This window comes from Pinus tabuliformis, chromosome Q (assembly GCF_031772625.1).
Source record: "Pinus tabuliformis cultivar Carrire ecotype Pingquan chromosome Q, CPIR1, whole genome shotgun sequence".
Lineage (NCBI taxonomy): Eukaryota > Viridiplantae > Streptophyta > Pinopsida > Pinales > Pinaceae > Pinus > Pinus tabuliformis.
In genome coordinates, this window is record NC_142296.1 from 648602318 (window position 1) to 648619164 (window position 16847).

General features: G+C 36.6%; 1 protein-coding gene and 1 pseudogene across 1 annotated transcript; both read right to left on the reverse strand.

Annotated features, from left to right (window-relative positions):
• Positions 1 to 5568: 5568 nt before the first annotated feature.
• LOC149221176 (uncharacterized) lies at positions 5569 to 7330 on the reverse strand (annotated as a pseudogene).
• A 146-nt stretch (positions 7331 to 7476) lies between these two features.
• On the reverse strand, positions 7477 to 13986 carry LOC149221177 (uncharacterized). Its single transcript, XM_089385019.1, has 6 exons — positions 13286 to 13986; positions 10074 to 10239; positions 9738 to 9914; positions 9568 to 9651; positions 8407 to 8488; positions 7477 to 8295 (listed from the first exon to the last, which is right to left on the reverse strand). Exons 1-6 carry the CDS (start codon positions 13606 to 13608, stop codon positions 7862 to 7864), a joined length of 1266 nt encoding a protein of 421 aa, XP_089241145.1. The 5' UTR covers positions 13609 to 13986; the 3' UTR covers positions 7477 to 7861.
• Between the last annotated feature and the right edge of the window lie 2861 nt (positions 13987 to 16847).

Consider the following 16847-nt stretch of genomic DNA (forward strand, 5'->3'; position numbering starts at 1 on the left):
CTTTGTAATTCTCAAGATACCTAAAATGCCAACTATAAAATGTCTGACAATATATTTGTTTTTAAATATTCAAATTTTTAGAGACTTTGTAATAATAGAAAATTTCAATGGTTTATTCAATAAAATAATTTTATCCTATAAAATTTTGACAATCATTTTTGAAAGAAGAAGAAAAAAAAAAGGTAGGAATTGGCAAATCATATTTTAGGGGGAGCAAGTGAGAAGGAGGAATTAAAAAATATAATAAATATAACCTCTGAAAATTTTCTTGCATGGAATTAGACAACAAACCCTTGCAATGGATCTAACTCCAAAGAAATAAATACATACTAAAGTGTGATTTACTAAAAGGTATATAATAAAATAGAACATGTAAGAACACCATGGACAATGCTCATACATAATCATTATCAAATATCAGTTTTGAGAATAATAAAAATTTAATGAACTTTTATGCATTGTTATATTCTAACAGTAAGTTATGGAAAGACCAAGACATCAAATAGGATTGAACAACAAAACCTTGCAATGAAGCTAACACAAGAGAAACATACACATATTAGAGGGGTATTTACAAAAGAGCAAACAATATAATGGGAAATGTAAAACAATTATTATACATTATGAATTTTGAGAATAGTTAAAATTTTAACAATTTTTACATGTGGTTGTCATCAAAGCAAATTATGTAAAGACGATGACACCACTTAGAACTATCACAACCACATAATTGGCACCATCATTAGAAAGGGTGGAAAATGGCGCCAATAAACATATATTAACCACCTTAGATTATATTTGCAATAGAATAAAAGAACAGGCAGATAAATAAATCAAATAATAATGGTGTTAATACATAAGTGTGAAGAGAAGGCAATGAGTAAGTGATTTGATTTGTTTTAATTCACAATATAACTCAATGCAATGTTAAAACAACTTAAGCATATCCAATATAGACTTGTTAATATCATGTCAATTGGGGTTATCTCCAATGGTTGGGTGGAATGGTTGTTATCTTCCCCACCTAGGTTCCAATCATGGCTACTTACATGATGAGTATTGTCATAATGGTTTCAAGCCTATGAATATTGTTGTATTGGCTTTGTGCCTTGTGAACTCTTGAGTATGTTTGTGGGTTGGCCTAGTACCAACAACCTCACTCTAGCCCTCGGACTGAGAGGGAGGCTGATTTCTTTCCTCGGACAGAAAAATGGAAAAAGAGAATGATTGATATCAGATGATGACCTAATGCAAAATTGAAACTGAACAAAATGCAATGCTAAAACCATATTGTTATCCGTATGATGATAACAATAGCATACCTTATTTCAAGTTGCATGGCAAATTTTCTTTGTACATCAAGTGATGGCAATGTGAGTTTGTTCAAATGCTCTAATGGGTGTCTATCTAAACCTTCAAACATTGCAACATGTGGATATATGTAAATGTGATTTTGGCTCATGGTTTCGACAATTCAAAATAGATGGTTCAATCATTGTAGTGTGACACAACATTGTTTAAAAACATGGATGGTTTCTATTATGGAAACCAAAAGGATAACTCAACATGCTTTTCATAAATGGTGGTTATTATTACCAAAATGTGGTTAAGCGAAGCATTGAAGGTGGCTATTAAACCATAGTTAAACTTCAAAGCTCTAAAATGTCGTTAAGTGAAGCATTGAAGGTGACTATTAAACCATAGTTAAACTTCAAAGCTCCAAAATGTCGTTAAGTGAAGCATTGAAGGTGGCTATTAAACCATAGTTAAACTTCAAAGCTCCAAATTACCCTCGTGTTCTTCCCCACATCTCTATATAAGACTAAGAATATTCCACCTCCAATCTTGGAATAGTCATTGAAAGAATATTAATTAGACACCCTTTGATCTTAAACACCTATAAACATAATGACATAGAAAACCCTTTCAATTGAGCCAACTGGAAGGAGAAACAAACACATAGATCTATAAAAGAACACACAATAGGTTGAAAAAAGCAAGAATGGTACAGTGAATGAGCATACATAATCTTTAAACATTATGAATTTAAAATGAATTGTTATGTCCTCCCCTTATCCTAACCAAAAGTTATATTAATGATTAATCTATTTATAAATCTAACCCCTATGAATATCACAATGGGTATATAGAGACCTTGTTACTCTATTTTTACTATGCAATTTGATCTATGCTCAAGCATTTTGCTTTTGTTTTCAAAATTTATCAGATTAGAAAGATCATATCAAAAATCTCAAGCGACTTCCACTTATGTAATCAATAATCCCAATAATGTCAAAGGCCACATGTGAGCTACAAAATATGTCAAGGTGGGTTTGTATTTTATTTTCTATATTTATATTTCATGTCTAACCTTATTATCAAGACAAAACTCAAGAGAGATATCTGAGCATTACGAACTTCCATGTTACTAGCATATTCACACTGCTTTATGAAGCACAGAAGTGCACAACAAATACCAAAATCTAATTGTTGGAAAAATGTCTAACGACCCTATCATATTTTGAAGAAATTCAAAGGTTTTCCAAAAAAAGATCCCAAAGAAAAATTCAAGGGTTTTCCAAAAAAAATCGCAAAGAAATTGAGTTCAATATGCAAATTAGAAGCTTTAGATTGTTAGAGGTGCTTCTCATCCCAATGATTTGAATGGCTAATTCATTAATTTGTTGTTATCTTTGATTCTTAATTGTTTTATCATAGTTTTGCTTTATATTTGTTATATCCACCAATTAACCAAGCCATGAATGATTTTCTTTTTTTTTTAGGTTGTGGTTCACGGACACCCTGGTCAATGGGTGGCGCTACGTCCACGGAAAAATCTACGCTGATTGACCCCGAAGGGAATCTAGCCCTGTGGCCCACTAGCATGGCCTAACCCCAAGGGCTTCAGGGAGATTGGACCTTGTAACCTCTCGATGGCGAGGCACTGATTTTTGACCAACTGAGCTAACCCTTAGGGCTAGCCATGAATGATTTTCATTTGAATATTAATTTCATTATTTTTCTCTGAAAACATAATAATAGCAATGAGTCCACATGTTGAGAGCACATTTGGTTTGGTGGTTGTCTTTTGTTCTCAAAACAATGTGAGAGCATATTTGGTTTGGTACATTTGTCCGGTTTCGCAGAACAAATGCTCTAAATATCTCAATTTGTGAGAATCTACATCCACAAATAGCATTTGTGGAGAGCACATTAGGTTTCGCGCATTTGTCTTGATCCCAAAACAATTTCACTAAAACCAGTGCTCTAAATCTATGAGAATCCACATGCCAAAATTGCACCTGTATTCCAACCACTTTATCAATAATTTATTTTCCCAAAAAAAATTAATTGTTGAGATTTTTGTTTTTATTATTATTATTATTATCTAATTTTAAAGTCACAACCAAGCCAGACACCAAATTGGTGTATGATACCCCTTGTTTGTGGGACAAGGGACCCACCTCGGCGCAACAATTTGACTGCTAAGTCTCTGAAGGCATACATACTCTAACCCCTTCCAGTTTCAAACCTATGGCCTCTTATGAGGAAACACATGCTCTTAACCATTATGCCCACTCAGGTTATATTATTTCTACCTGGGGTACATTTTCTGTGCTTCATTCTTGCAGTGAGTTATAATCTTGATGATGCAAAGTTACACTAAATCCTGTTCATTGTCCTTCTACTCCTTTCTAACAAGACTTATAGCTTTCATGTATTTGTCACAAGATATCGCCTAGTTCACCAAACCATTACTAAAAGCCTGCAACATAAAAACCAACTTGTTCTCATTTTTGAATCTACAACAACCAAAAACTTCCATTTTAGAAAAGTTCAATCTTCTATTAGAGTGAGAAACCCAGAGTGTCTTAACCCTACTTTTCCATTGTTTTTAGATGGACTAGAATGAGTGTGATAAAGGGATAAGGACACTACTTGTGAAGTACTTGATTATAATACAAGCAAGTCTCAAGAATAAAATAAGGGTAATGTTGGTTATGGTAATTCTTAAAAAGGTGGTGATATAGTGTCATTGTTAAAGACAGCAACAATTTGATCAAGGTACAAGATGTCTTGGAAATAGACTTAAGTAGTGAGTACTTATATAAACCCATGTAAACTTACAATCTATTTTGTATTGAGAGGTATCAAAAGAAACCCATGTAGGTTAAATTGCTTAAAACATATGCTACACTAATTTATTGTTGTATTCATATTCATATTTTTGACATTAAACACCGGACATCAATTTGTTTTTTATCGTTGTATTCATATTCATATTTTTGACATTAGACACCGGACATCAATTTGTTTTTTAATTTTACTTTTATAGTGTTACTCATATATGTATACAAAGATCTCTTCCATCCCCAGGTTGAAAGACCACCTCAGTTATGAGGTTAAACTAGATATAAGCTCATTACTTACTTTCTTTTTGTATTTTGAATTACACGTCATTTTTATCCTTTTTATTTTATTAGCGTTTTTATCCTTTGAACATTTTTGCAAAAGGGTGTGGATGCAAGTCAATATTAGCAAAACGAAAGTTGTGGTTTTCTCTATTAAAAAACATAACCAACATATGTTCTACTTTGAAGGCAGCATTTTGGAAGAAGTTGTGGATTACAAATACCTCAGAATTGACTTCAAAAAAAAATCTAAGTTGGGATGGTTGTAGAAAGAAAAAAACTTTGGGGGGGTTAGAAAGCATTTTATACTTTCAAAGTAGTTGTAGAGAGATAGAGTTATGACACTAGAAAACCAATCAAACTCTTTTTGGGCTTCTAGCAATTCCAGTGATTCTCTATGGTCGTGAACTGTGTGCCAGCAATACATCCGACATGCAGTGAAAACAAATTGAGAAAATTTAGAAGCATTTGATTACAAACAAATTCAAAATTAAAAGTGTAGTTCCTTAAGTTATCTTGTTAAGTGAAATGGGGGTTGCTCCTATCGAAGCAATTGCTATGGTGTGAGTCAAAGATTTTAAAAAAATTGAGCACATAGAAATGGACAAATGGCCTAAGGTTGTCTTTAATGACATATTGTGCAAAAGAAAGAAGACTTGGATGCAGCAAAATAACAAATGTTTTAGTAAATGGAATATTTGCTTGAACATGTGTCCCATAAACAGTAACGAGATAAAAGTTTTTGTTATGGATAAGTTCCACAAACGTATTTGGGATAAGGAGCTAGGGAGAAAGAAATAGTTCTATATTGAAGTGTTTAATCCCACTCATAAATCATCAAAAAGCATACAAAGAGGTCAATATTTCTTGGAGAGCCAAAATTCTTAGTGCCCAATTAAGGACTAATTCTCATCAACTCTGTTGTGAAACAGGACGCTGGGAAAGGCCAAAAGTGAGGGAGGAAAGGATGTATTTTTTGTTCTTTTGGAAAAGTGGAAACTAAAAACCATTTCATTTTAAAATGTGAGGCCTTCAAAGACAACAAAGAAAGTTATGCAAATATTCTAACAGCTAGCTCTTGGGATAATCTATTTAGTGAGGGGTTTGTCAATATGTTGGGAGTAATTATTGTGAGGTTTCACAGGAAAAAGGGCCGAATACATCAAACTAGATGAAGAAGCAATCTGTCCCATACGCAATCTTTAGCCTCGTGGACATTAAAATAATTTTCTTTCTTTCTTTCTTCACCGCTTACCTAGATAAAAATCTATCCCCCTAACAGCACCTCACTTTTCAAAGTGCGGTGAATACCCTGAACAGCACATCCACACGAAGCAAGTTGGGTTTTTAAGAATCTGCTTACGCCTAGGCAGCCTTTCAATCAAAAAGATATCAAGAATCGGTACCATTCAATGGAAGAACATAATCTATTGCTCTCAACTGCAGTAACGATGCAACAATAATTAACCCAGCTCATATGCAGCCAGCACCTGGGGATAGCCATGCTTCTTCCGTTCCTATCCAGCCAGCCGCAAGAAATATGCGATGCATATCAATTCCCTGGAATTCTGAGCACAACGAGGCCAATTTGGGAGCTGGGTCCTATCTTTATTTTAAATAAAATTATTCCTTTACCTATTATTATTATGGGCAAATATTTTATATATTCTAGTCAGTTTAAGCAAGCACGAACAAATGGTCCAAAAACCTCCTTACCAGCTAGAGCACTAACAGTCTGAAACCAAAAAGTACTATAAGGCTACATCATCAGAAAAGAAACAATCGAAAGGCAAATAGCCTGTCACCTAGAACATAAAACAGAGAGACCAACTGGCCTGAACAAACAAAACGAGGTGTCAAGTTGCAGCACGGATTGTGCCTGCACCTGGTGTTGGGTCATCTTTGTTTATGGGTTGACTGCCAATCCATCTACCCACTGACTCTGGGTCTGTAATAATGGGATTCCATCCATCAATACCCTGCCCGAGCTTGGAGGTTTCTCGGCCTCAGAAATTGCAAGGCCACAATTGGGACTTGTCATTCTAGGAAGAAGGTGAAGGAGGCCAACTGTGGTGCCTTTCTTGGCGCTTCTGGACAGATCCACAGGCAGTATCACAAGCGCACATAATGATCTTCTGCTTGGTTTGCAGTGGGGTACTACGAAGGTACATAAGGGTTCAACCCACCCTTTAGAATATATGTAAGCAACCAACAAGGAAGTCAGATACCAACATAGATCTGGACAACCAACAAGGAAGTCAGATACCAACATAGAGCTAGACAAAGACACCAACAAGGCATGGTGTTCCTGGGTTGACGCCATCTCAGGAATGAAATTGACCATACTCGTATGCGGCTCACTCCATGCAGGCAATATTGAGCTTGAAGCAACACTCAGCCGTAAGCCATTGGGTGCAAATAATAGTACGTCACACCTCTAAAAAGGGCCTCAACACCCCTATGCCTTGTCATGGAATCACTCTGCATAGAGGTGAGAAGCTTCTTAGGAGGGAGTCAGTCTTGCTTGCTCATGGCTCCGTCTGCATTCTCATCAGTTCCTTGATTATCTCCATACTTGCTGTTTCCAAACTCTCTCCCTATTTCAGAGTGCATTTCGGCTCCAGGGGAGTTTGCCAACGGATAGAGTTGGTGGACTCTCTCCCACACGATGCCACAGACGATCAGAGCCATGACATCGTGCAGAGCAAGCAGGGTTTGTTTCCGGGGGACTCCGGGTCCTGGATCTTAATTGCTTAGTTTACAATATTTAGTTAAAAATTAAGTTATGTTTGTAATTTGAGTTGAGTTAGTGACATTTTGTTGACTGCCTCTAAGAAAGCCAGCCTACCTTTACATGAGTAAGGATCAACTGTGGATATGCACATATATCTGCTCTTTTAATTGAAGTGAAGTATTTCTAATTTAACAACAACAACAAAAATGAGACAGCATAAATAGTGGAATGATGTTTGCCATGTCATTATTCTCTGGGTTAGTTTGGATTTGAGTTGCCATGGAAATATGACACACGGCCTGAAAGGTACACCAACTCGTAAGCAACATAAGAAAGAGAAAATCCCACCACAGCTTGACAGCTTCTAACTGATGCTGCTGAGAGGCCTTGAGTGAAGATATTGTATCTTTTCCGTGCAAATACATAGGTACAGGTAATGATTCGATGTCCCCGAGTAATGGAAGTAAATATCCAAGAGCTTCATCAGCTAAAACTAAATGTCACATTGGACTTCCAACATCCCCACGGAATCCAGACTACCCTCAATTTGGTGACAAAGTGTCTTGTGATCCTCAAGGTTTTCTGCAAAATGTTGCAGCCAATCTCGAGATTGATTAAATGTCAACATCAATTTCTTTACACCAGTCCCAAAATGCTAAAAATGTAAAGAATACCTATTCCAAAAAATGCATTGTAATCACAACAAAATCCTTGATTACAACCTTCTCCCGAATTTCCCTAGCCTTCTTGCTATTCCAAATATCAATGCTTTACTCACAACTCCCCTATCAAGCCCACATGCTAGAGCCACAGCTCCCCCGACAATGAGCAATTTCCATCCATTTCCCTGCAATGTCTTTGATACATCATGTACATCCTCTGTTTCTGTGGAAGGCAACCCTAATGATCTGGAGAAATCTGCAGGCACCTTTGTGTTAATTCTTGCCATTAATGCACTTCTTGACAGCGGAGGATTTGATTTCCGTTCCTTGAAATAGGCATTCACCCCACGTTCTATATTTTTGACAGCTCCCCACATTCCTTGGCGGACTCCAATCTTTGCAATCTCCCATGGGATTCCCATGTCTTCGTGATGAAATAGGATCACCTCACAGGCAGACAATTGTCCATCTCCTTTCCTTGATTCCACTATCAAAATATAAAGGAAAATTTAAACAACAAAATAAGTACAGGGATCTGAAAATTAAAGACTATAAACAAAATTTGTTGCAGAAAAATCAAGAATGCAATAGAAAATACCTGCTCGAATGCACCAGCTGGAATAGTATAGGTCAACACGTCTTGGTTTGCTGTGCCTTGGGAGTGAAGGATATGGTACACCCTGGCAGAATTAACCCCAAAATATAAATCAAACTTTAAAAATCGATTAAATAAAACAAAATGTTTAGAAAATAAGACATCAATTTCATTTCACTAATGTAAACAGAGAATTAATCAGATAAAAACACGTCAAAACCACTCTAAGATCATTCTGTTCTCACACAGATGCTTCCATTGTGAAGAAGCACACTGACCAAATTGTTCATGAATAGTATTAATCATAAGTTCAATCCTGAAATATGCACTCTCACAATCAACTTTCTATAGACCCGAATGCATCTAGCGAGATATACGCACAAAGCTCAGTATTATTTTCCGTATATCTCATTTACTAATTAAAATCAAAATGCATGAAAACAAATAATTTGCAGCAAGCACCAAGCAGTTTCACAATAATCCATGAGGTTGTAAAGCCATACTTCTATTTCAATTGAAGACTAAGTCATTCAAAATGTACAAATAGTTTTGATCTCAGCATGCTTAGCAAAAATATTTGTAGTTTCTCAGAATATCTTTAACTTATTCCAGATGCAAAAATGAAAACATTTCCAACTAAATAGAGCAGGTGCTATTCCAATTGAAGATCAAGAAAAAATACCGTTTAATAAGCATCACATTAATCAAAAAAGCAAGCATGCAGCCTAGAGGTTATAAATAATGATGAACAGGAATTGGTTCAGAATCTCAGATTGCAACTGCAATAGAGACAAATTCTTGTATTTGTTTAGGAACCAAGGAACTTGGAAAAGGAAGCTTTCAATCCTTGACCAGAACAACCTTAGAACACAAGGAAAAGAAAATAGAAATGTTATCCTTATTAGCACCTAGAGCTAATTGGGATCACATCAAATGGCATGTATCTCTTTAAAAGCTTCTCACCTAGAACTCCAACTTTGATCTACCCCTTTCCATGTCATTGACCATGTTCCTTTCTCCAGACATGAATAACCCCCTCCCAGAATGCCTTCAACCACTATGAAGTATCTCGTACAGTATACTTACACCAAAAGATCAAGGACAACAAATTACCGTAAATGTAAATCAAGGACATCATGTTATTCTAACCGTGAAGAGCCATACCTTTGTCACACAGAAGTATGTCTTTCCAGAGTCCCAAATTCGACGACCAATGATATACTCTCGATCACTACAGAAGAATGGAAACTGCAGTATTTGACACCAACTAAAACATAAAAAACAGAACACAACATCATGCAAATCAATAGTAACGTCATTTATCTAGCGCATACCTTTCTGACCCAATGGACAATCATCGTTCCTGTTCGCTGGCACTCTTCTAAAGTCTTCGAATAGAGAAGCATGTCATCCCACTTAAGACGGAACTCATCATCCCAGAAAAAGTCTCTCATCAATTCAGGTGAAACATCCTCATATACTGTTCTGCTTCTGTACTGTGGAGGACCAACCTAGAAAATAGCAATAGTAGAATGGTAAAGGAAATGTCAATTAAAAGGTTGATTTACATAGTACAGCAACCTAGAAAGTAAATTACATGCTACTAGAAACTCAAACACAACAAGTATTACAACAGCCTCTGTATCAATTTGACAAAAGTGAAAAACTACCTCTGGGTCACGACGCCAAGCTTGGTAGCACATAGTTGGGGTTGAGCGATCCATGACCTGATGCCATGCAGGACCTCCATCTTTAGCTTGCAAAAGATTACACAGGTGCTCTAAGTCCTCATCTGTAACAGCCAATGTCTCTTGTCCTGCATGATGATCAGATGCACTGGAAGCACACAAACATGTTATACATCCATATGAAACTAAAGTGACAAAGCCTAGAACCATAAACTCATTGCAAAAAATCCATCAACACAAAAGATATGCACAGGGACGATTCCCATGGTTGAGAACCCATTTTCTTGATACATGTGGAAAATGAAACTATGACAAACAGTACAGCATTAACAATTAGGTCCAGCTTTATGGTAACCATATTTGGTTGTTTGTAAGCTCTCAATTCTATACATGGGATGATTAAGAATACCATGAATATGAATTCTATCAAAATTTTCATTTCTGAGAAGTCATGAGTACTATATGGATTTGTTGAATTAGGATGAGCAATTCACCTTACTCCCATTCTTTAATTTTATAATTAAAAATCATCAATTCTAAAGAAGCAGCGACTTACAGAAAAAGCTTGGTAAGATGAGTAATTATTCATCTACTCATGCAGGGATCTCAGACATAATATTTAACGACCTTCATAAGAAGTGTGTAAGTGTGCATACTTTTTGGTATTACTCAAAGCTATCAATGAATGTGAAAAAAAACAATTTTAAGAACAGAAAGCCGTAATCCATTGCAGTAAGCACATAGAAGTCAGAAGACACAGATAACTAATAATGCAATTTCCAGCTAACCTAAATTGAAACATATGCACAAAGAAGAGAATAGCATGAAGATCAAAAGCTCTATTCTTTTAAAATATAAATATGGTAATAGAATCATGGAAATTCTGATTTAAGAACAGAAAGGCAGGTTGTGTCTCATTTTGGTCACAAGAAAGACAGACAGAAAAGAACTGAAATGCAGTGAAGACAAAGAAGACGAAGCTCACCCAAGCTCTTCTACAAAATGAGAGTACAGAAGAAAGTAAGGCCAGCTTGGCAACAAGAGCTCAGAAGTAAAAGAAATAAAAAATAAAGACAAGGGTGGCATAACCAAGTAAAAATTCACTGCACAAATGGGAGACTTGAAGGTACATGATTACAAAGTTTACATGAAACTATGAAAAAGACCTGAAAAACATTGAAATGGACAAAAAATTGAAATAATATAATGCAAAATTCATAGTTAGCAGGATTGTGAATAAACTCATGATTTGCAGAATTTGAATCCAGTCAAGACTCTACATCATTTTTTAGATCTTCCCAAGTCAAACTTGGTTTCCCCAAGTTGGACTTGTTCAACACAAGTCTGGCTCACGATTAGTCGTGAGTCAAACTCGGTTTCACAAAAGCTAGACTCACTCAATTTAACCTCTACTGGGCATGTGTCAAAATATGTATATGTCTTTATATTTTGTACTTGCTGAGTTTTTCCAAACTTATTCCTCACCCGATTCAAATTCAACTCTTTTGCCTCAATGAGTGCTTGTCAATTCCAAGCTCGGTGACTTTGATGCAGATTATTAAAGAAACAATTACCAAAACAAAAAATCAAATCCATACAACAGAACTTTACAAATAGAGTAAGAAATAAATATTGGTGAGATAAAAAGAAAAGTTCATATGACCTCCAGCGCAACATATGAGAATATCAGAGGAAAATATAACTTCTGAAATAGGTACAGCATGGGAAAGAAAAAAAATACTTAAATGCCCTTATACTACTCAGTGCACGACTTTAAATGACAAAAGTTCAGAAAAATCACATGTACAAAGCTGCAGCAACACTTATTTAATGGTACAACTCATGGAGGTCCAAACCAACCAAAATAGACCAATCGCATTTTTCCCCTTCACCGCCTTACTTTCCCTAGAATATTGAGATGTTATGCACCAACGATGTGGTATGGCACAAATTACAAAATTAAAAAATATAAATAACAAATAAATCTTATACTATAATTATCAATTCAAGAAACCTCATTAAGGTAAGTGCTCATCGCATGCAATTGCCTAAATAACAACAAAGATGTACTTCAAGCTATGTTATATTGCATCATGTATTGAAAAACAAAACCATCCCTCCAGACAGCAACAAATCAAATGCACAGGTGTGTACTGTTATCCTTGTCCATTGATAGAAAATCGAAATGCTTATATATCAACAACAATTGGAGTAAGGCCATGAACTTAAAAATTTTGGTAGCCAGCTTCTACAATCAAAAATTCAAGCAAAAACATAACATAATACTTTGTCTATGTCCTTGTGGGCTGCCCAGGTGATTAAGCCAAGCTGTTATTACTCAACTCTGAAAGCAAAACAAGACTCTTACTAATGCTGCCATGGTTAACTAAAACATCAACACAAGTTGTCATAGAAGCCATTAGACAAGATTAATTCTGGGGGGAGGAAACAATACACTATCAACCTCCCTGGGACAAACCAATATTCTATCTATTCCCCCCACATCCATCTAAAAATGAGAACTGTAATCTTAGCAATACTTCGTCCCTGAAGTCCATCCAATCGTTCTAAAGGTCAATACAGCCACCACCTTAGGTGAAAAGTGAGTGTTATTTTAGTGTTCAGCTATTCAAGCTTCAAGCTTCAGACATAAATGTAACTACATGCTTATTAGGCAACCCATTCTCCCAGTGACTTGGCAAGTCTAATAAGCACTCCGTTCTAGCACTGACTTCGGAGGTCTATACTGACTGCTTATGAACTTCCTTCATCACAGTCTATCCAATCTCCAAATCAGAATCCCCAAAGGGATTCATCAAAGTTGAACGAAAAGGGTGGGGATCGGTCAAAAGTAAAAGCCCATTAGTCTGGCATCTCTATGTGCCAGGAAGAGATGTCAAGCCCTCACCATTAAGACGTCAACTATCTTACCTAATTGTCAGGGCTGATTCTCAGAGACAACAATAATCTATCTATGTCCCTGAGGTCAATTTAAATGCCAAGAAAACCTGCTAGCTTGAGTGAACAGCAAGACTCAATTTTAGGAGATGTGTGTTGCACATAGTTTGCCTACGGGGCTATACATATTAGAATTGTAAATAGCACCAACGACCACAAGATGATGAAAAAAATAACAACGCTCTGTCTCACTAATCGAAAAAGGAAAACAATATCTGGGTTTCCATCACGCTTACCATTCTTCAGATGTCTGTTGTCTATCAACCTTTTGTGATGTGTCCTCCTCTTCTGATTTTCGAGCTCTGAATATGGCCCATAACTTCCGCAACAGTGGAAAACCCATAAAGGCAGTTAGAGCGGCACTGAGACCAGGAGCAGAAGACAATATCAACTGGGGTCTGAAACTCCGCAATCCCATGAAAATGAAACTAGCCCACCTAGGTTTCCAGGCCCATCCCACAATCAGCCCTATTATAACTGCCAACCAAACAGGAACCAGGCACATCACGACATCCATTAGGGTATCCACCACTGCTTGTCTCTGAAAAACCTGGGACATGTTGCCCGATTCAGCCTGAACTTGAATTCTTATTAGAACAGATACAATACTCTCTTCGAAATCAATCCAGTCCCATTTTTTCCAGGGGAGCAGAAAAAATCGTTTGTGCTACTGAAATCTAGATCCTATCTGCATATATTGTATAGATGGCCGGTGCGGAGAGTCACTGAAAGAGGCCGCGTAAGAATTTGCTGGGGGGTATTTCAAAACCCATGTGATGAATGTGGATAAGGATCAAGATGCGGCTCAAAGACCCAGTGGAGAGAAAACCGCCAAGAAGGCAGAGTGGGATTTCCCTGCTGACAGATGGCAAAGATGGGGATTACAATAGCGGTTTCGTCGTGAGATGGATATAACCATTATTCTAGACCACGAAGCGCGGTGAGATGATAAAACTACAATCTAAACTGTGGTTTTTTATTGGTTTGGAATAGTGAGGTCGGGTCATTACTCTCTGTGAAAACGAGCGCTTGCAACCCCTTTTTCCGCTACAAACGTGAAAAAAATTCACACTACCTGAGTGCTTCAATTCAGACTAAATACCAACTCTGATAAATTTATTCCGCGAGGCGGGTAAGGTTGGACTTGGACACTGGGAGTGGGTAAGATTGGACTTGGACCCTGGGAGTCACCGGACAAAAAGGCATGGACTTACAAAATTCGGATCCGACGTTATCGGGTTCGAATGCCCATTTAACGGCGATCAGAAAAATCGTGAAACAGAAGATTGTGGGAGCACGTTTTATTGGAAAACGTCTTGCGAGACGACAAAATCGCGAACGGCGTGGTTACGATTTTTTCCCTTTTTTGAGTTATTTTGATGTTCAATTTTGATTTGAAAATCGGTAACCACACTATCAATAATTTAAAACTATTAACTTAAATTGTGTAACTATTATATATCTAGAGTTCTAAATATCTTACTTAGCGTATTGGATTATAGAGAGTTTACAACTTTAGTGTATTGGATTATAGAAAGTTCACAACTAATGTAGATCTCGTAAAATTATTTTCATGTTTTTTAAAATGTGTTTTTGATTGTATATAGATTTAGCACCTTGAAAAATCTTTAGTGTATTGGATTGTAGGGAGTTCACAACCAACCTACATCTAAGTGTCCAAAGGGATCCAATATCACGAGGTGCAAACCTATTTTTTGAGTGCAAAACTTGAGGAAAGGTTTGGGCCTCAAGAGATTTGGTCCTTCTTCATGCTAGATAAATCCAGATTAAGATGGATCTAGGCTAGTTACATATTACTATATAATATCTATATTCATATCTATGTGTCTCTTTCTTATTCCTTCTCTCTATCTCACCCCCCAAACATACACACTCTCTCTCCATATCTATCTCTCTCGCTCCCTCCCTCTTCCTCTCTACCTCTCACTCTTCCCCTCCTCTCTCTCTCTTCCCCTTCTCTCATTCTCTCTCTCTCCCCCCCACTCTCCTCTCTCCCTCACTACATCTCCATCACTCTCTTGTCACTCCCTTCTCTCTCTCTCTCTCTCTACATTCCTCCCTCGATCTTTCTTCTCCTTCCCTCTCTCCCCCCCTCCAACTCCATCTCTCTCTCTTCTCTCTCTTGAGTCCTATCTCTCCCTTCTTCCCCCACCTCTCTTTGTCTCTCCCCCCCTATCACACTCTCTATCTCTCTCTCTCTCCAACTCCATCACTATCTCCCTCCCTCTCCCATTCTCTCTCTCCCCTCCATCTTTGTGCCTCCCTCTCTCACTTGTCCTTCTCTCCCTTTCTCTCTCCCCTCCTCTTCTCTCTCTTCCCTCCTCTCCTCTCTCCCTCACTCTCTCTCCATCTCTCCCTTGTCACTCCCTCTCTCTCTCCACCTCTATCTCTCCATGTCTTTGTTCTTTCCTCCCTCTCTCTCCCCCTCCAACTCCTTCTCTCTCTCCCCTCCCCTCTCTCTTCCTTCCTCTCTCCCAACTCCCTCTCTCCATCTCGCACATCACTCTCTCTCCCTCTCTTTCTCTCTCTCTCTTTACCCTCCAACTATGTCACTATCACCCCTCCCTCTCTTCCTTTCACTTTGCTTGTTGTCATCACTTGGATCCTTAGTTAAGATTAATCTGTTTTGGTTCTTACTAATACTAGTTGTATTATATAAATTTCACATTCTGAGTAATCTCATTTTTTATTTTATTAAAACCTTAATTTAATTTTTATGGGAATAGTTTTAGTAGTCGTGAGGATAGAGGGTTTATGTATATCTCAAAATTAATTATAACCTTTTTCTTTTTAGCTTCAATTAGGAAAAATTTATAAAATTAAATTAAAATAGTTTTATATAAAATATTTTTATTATGAAATACTTTATGGTTTTGGGCATGTGATATGAATAAGCTATGGTATTGTAACAAATCTTATTTACAAGTTAATAATATACATGGTAAAGTGGGGATGAATATTAGTGGTTAAAAATCTTGTCATATTATTATAAAATATTTTGATTGTAAAATAAGTTATGAATTTTTGGTATTTGTTATTGTTAATCAATAGTGTTAGCACATGCTATTGTAACAAAGCCTATTCACAAGTTCATAATATAAATGACAAAGTGGGGTGAATATCCATGATAAAAAATATTGTCATATTGTTATAAAATATTTTGATTGTGAAATAAATTATGTTTTTTGGGCATGTGGTATTGATAAATGGCATTAACCCATGGTATTGTAGCAAAGCCTATTTACAAGTTGAGTGGGCCTAATGGTTAAGAGCATGTGTTTCCTCCTAAGAGATCACAGGTTTAAAACCAGAGGGGGGTAGAGTATGTATGCCTTCGTAGGCTTAGCAGTCAAATCACTACGCAGAGATGGGTCTCTTGTCCCACAAACAAGGGGGTCTCATACACCAATTTGGTGTTTGGCTTGGCTGTGACCTTAAAAATGGATATTATTATTATTACAAGTTAATAATATCCATGGTAAAGTGGGGATGAATATCCATGGTTAAGAATATTTTCATATTGTTATAAAATATTTTGATTGTGAAATAAGTTATGTTTTTTGGTCATGTGGTATTGTAACAAAGCCTAATTTTTACAAAGTTAATAATATCCATGGTAAAGTGGGGATCAATATCCATGGTTAAGAATCTTGTCATATTGTTATAAAATATTTTGATTGTGAAATAAGTTATAGTTGGGCATGCCCTATTGATAAGCCATGGTATTGTAATAATGTATATTCACAACTTAATAACAAAATCAAAATATAACAAATT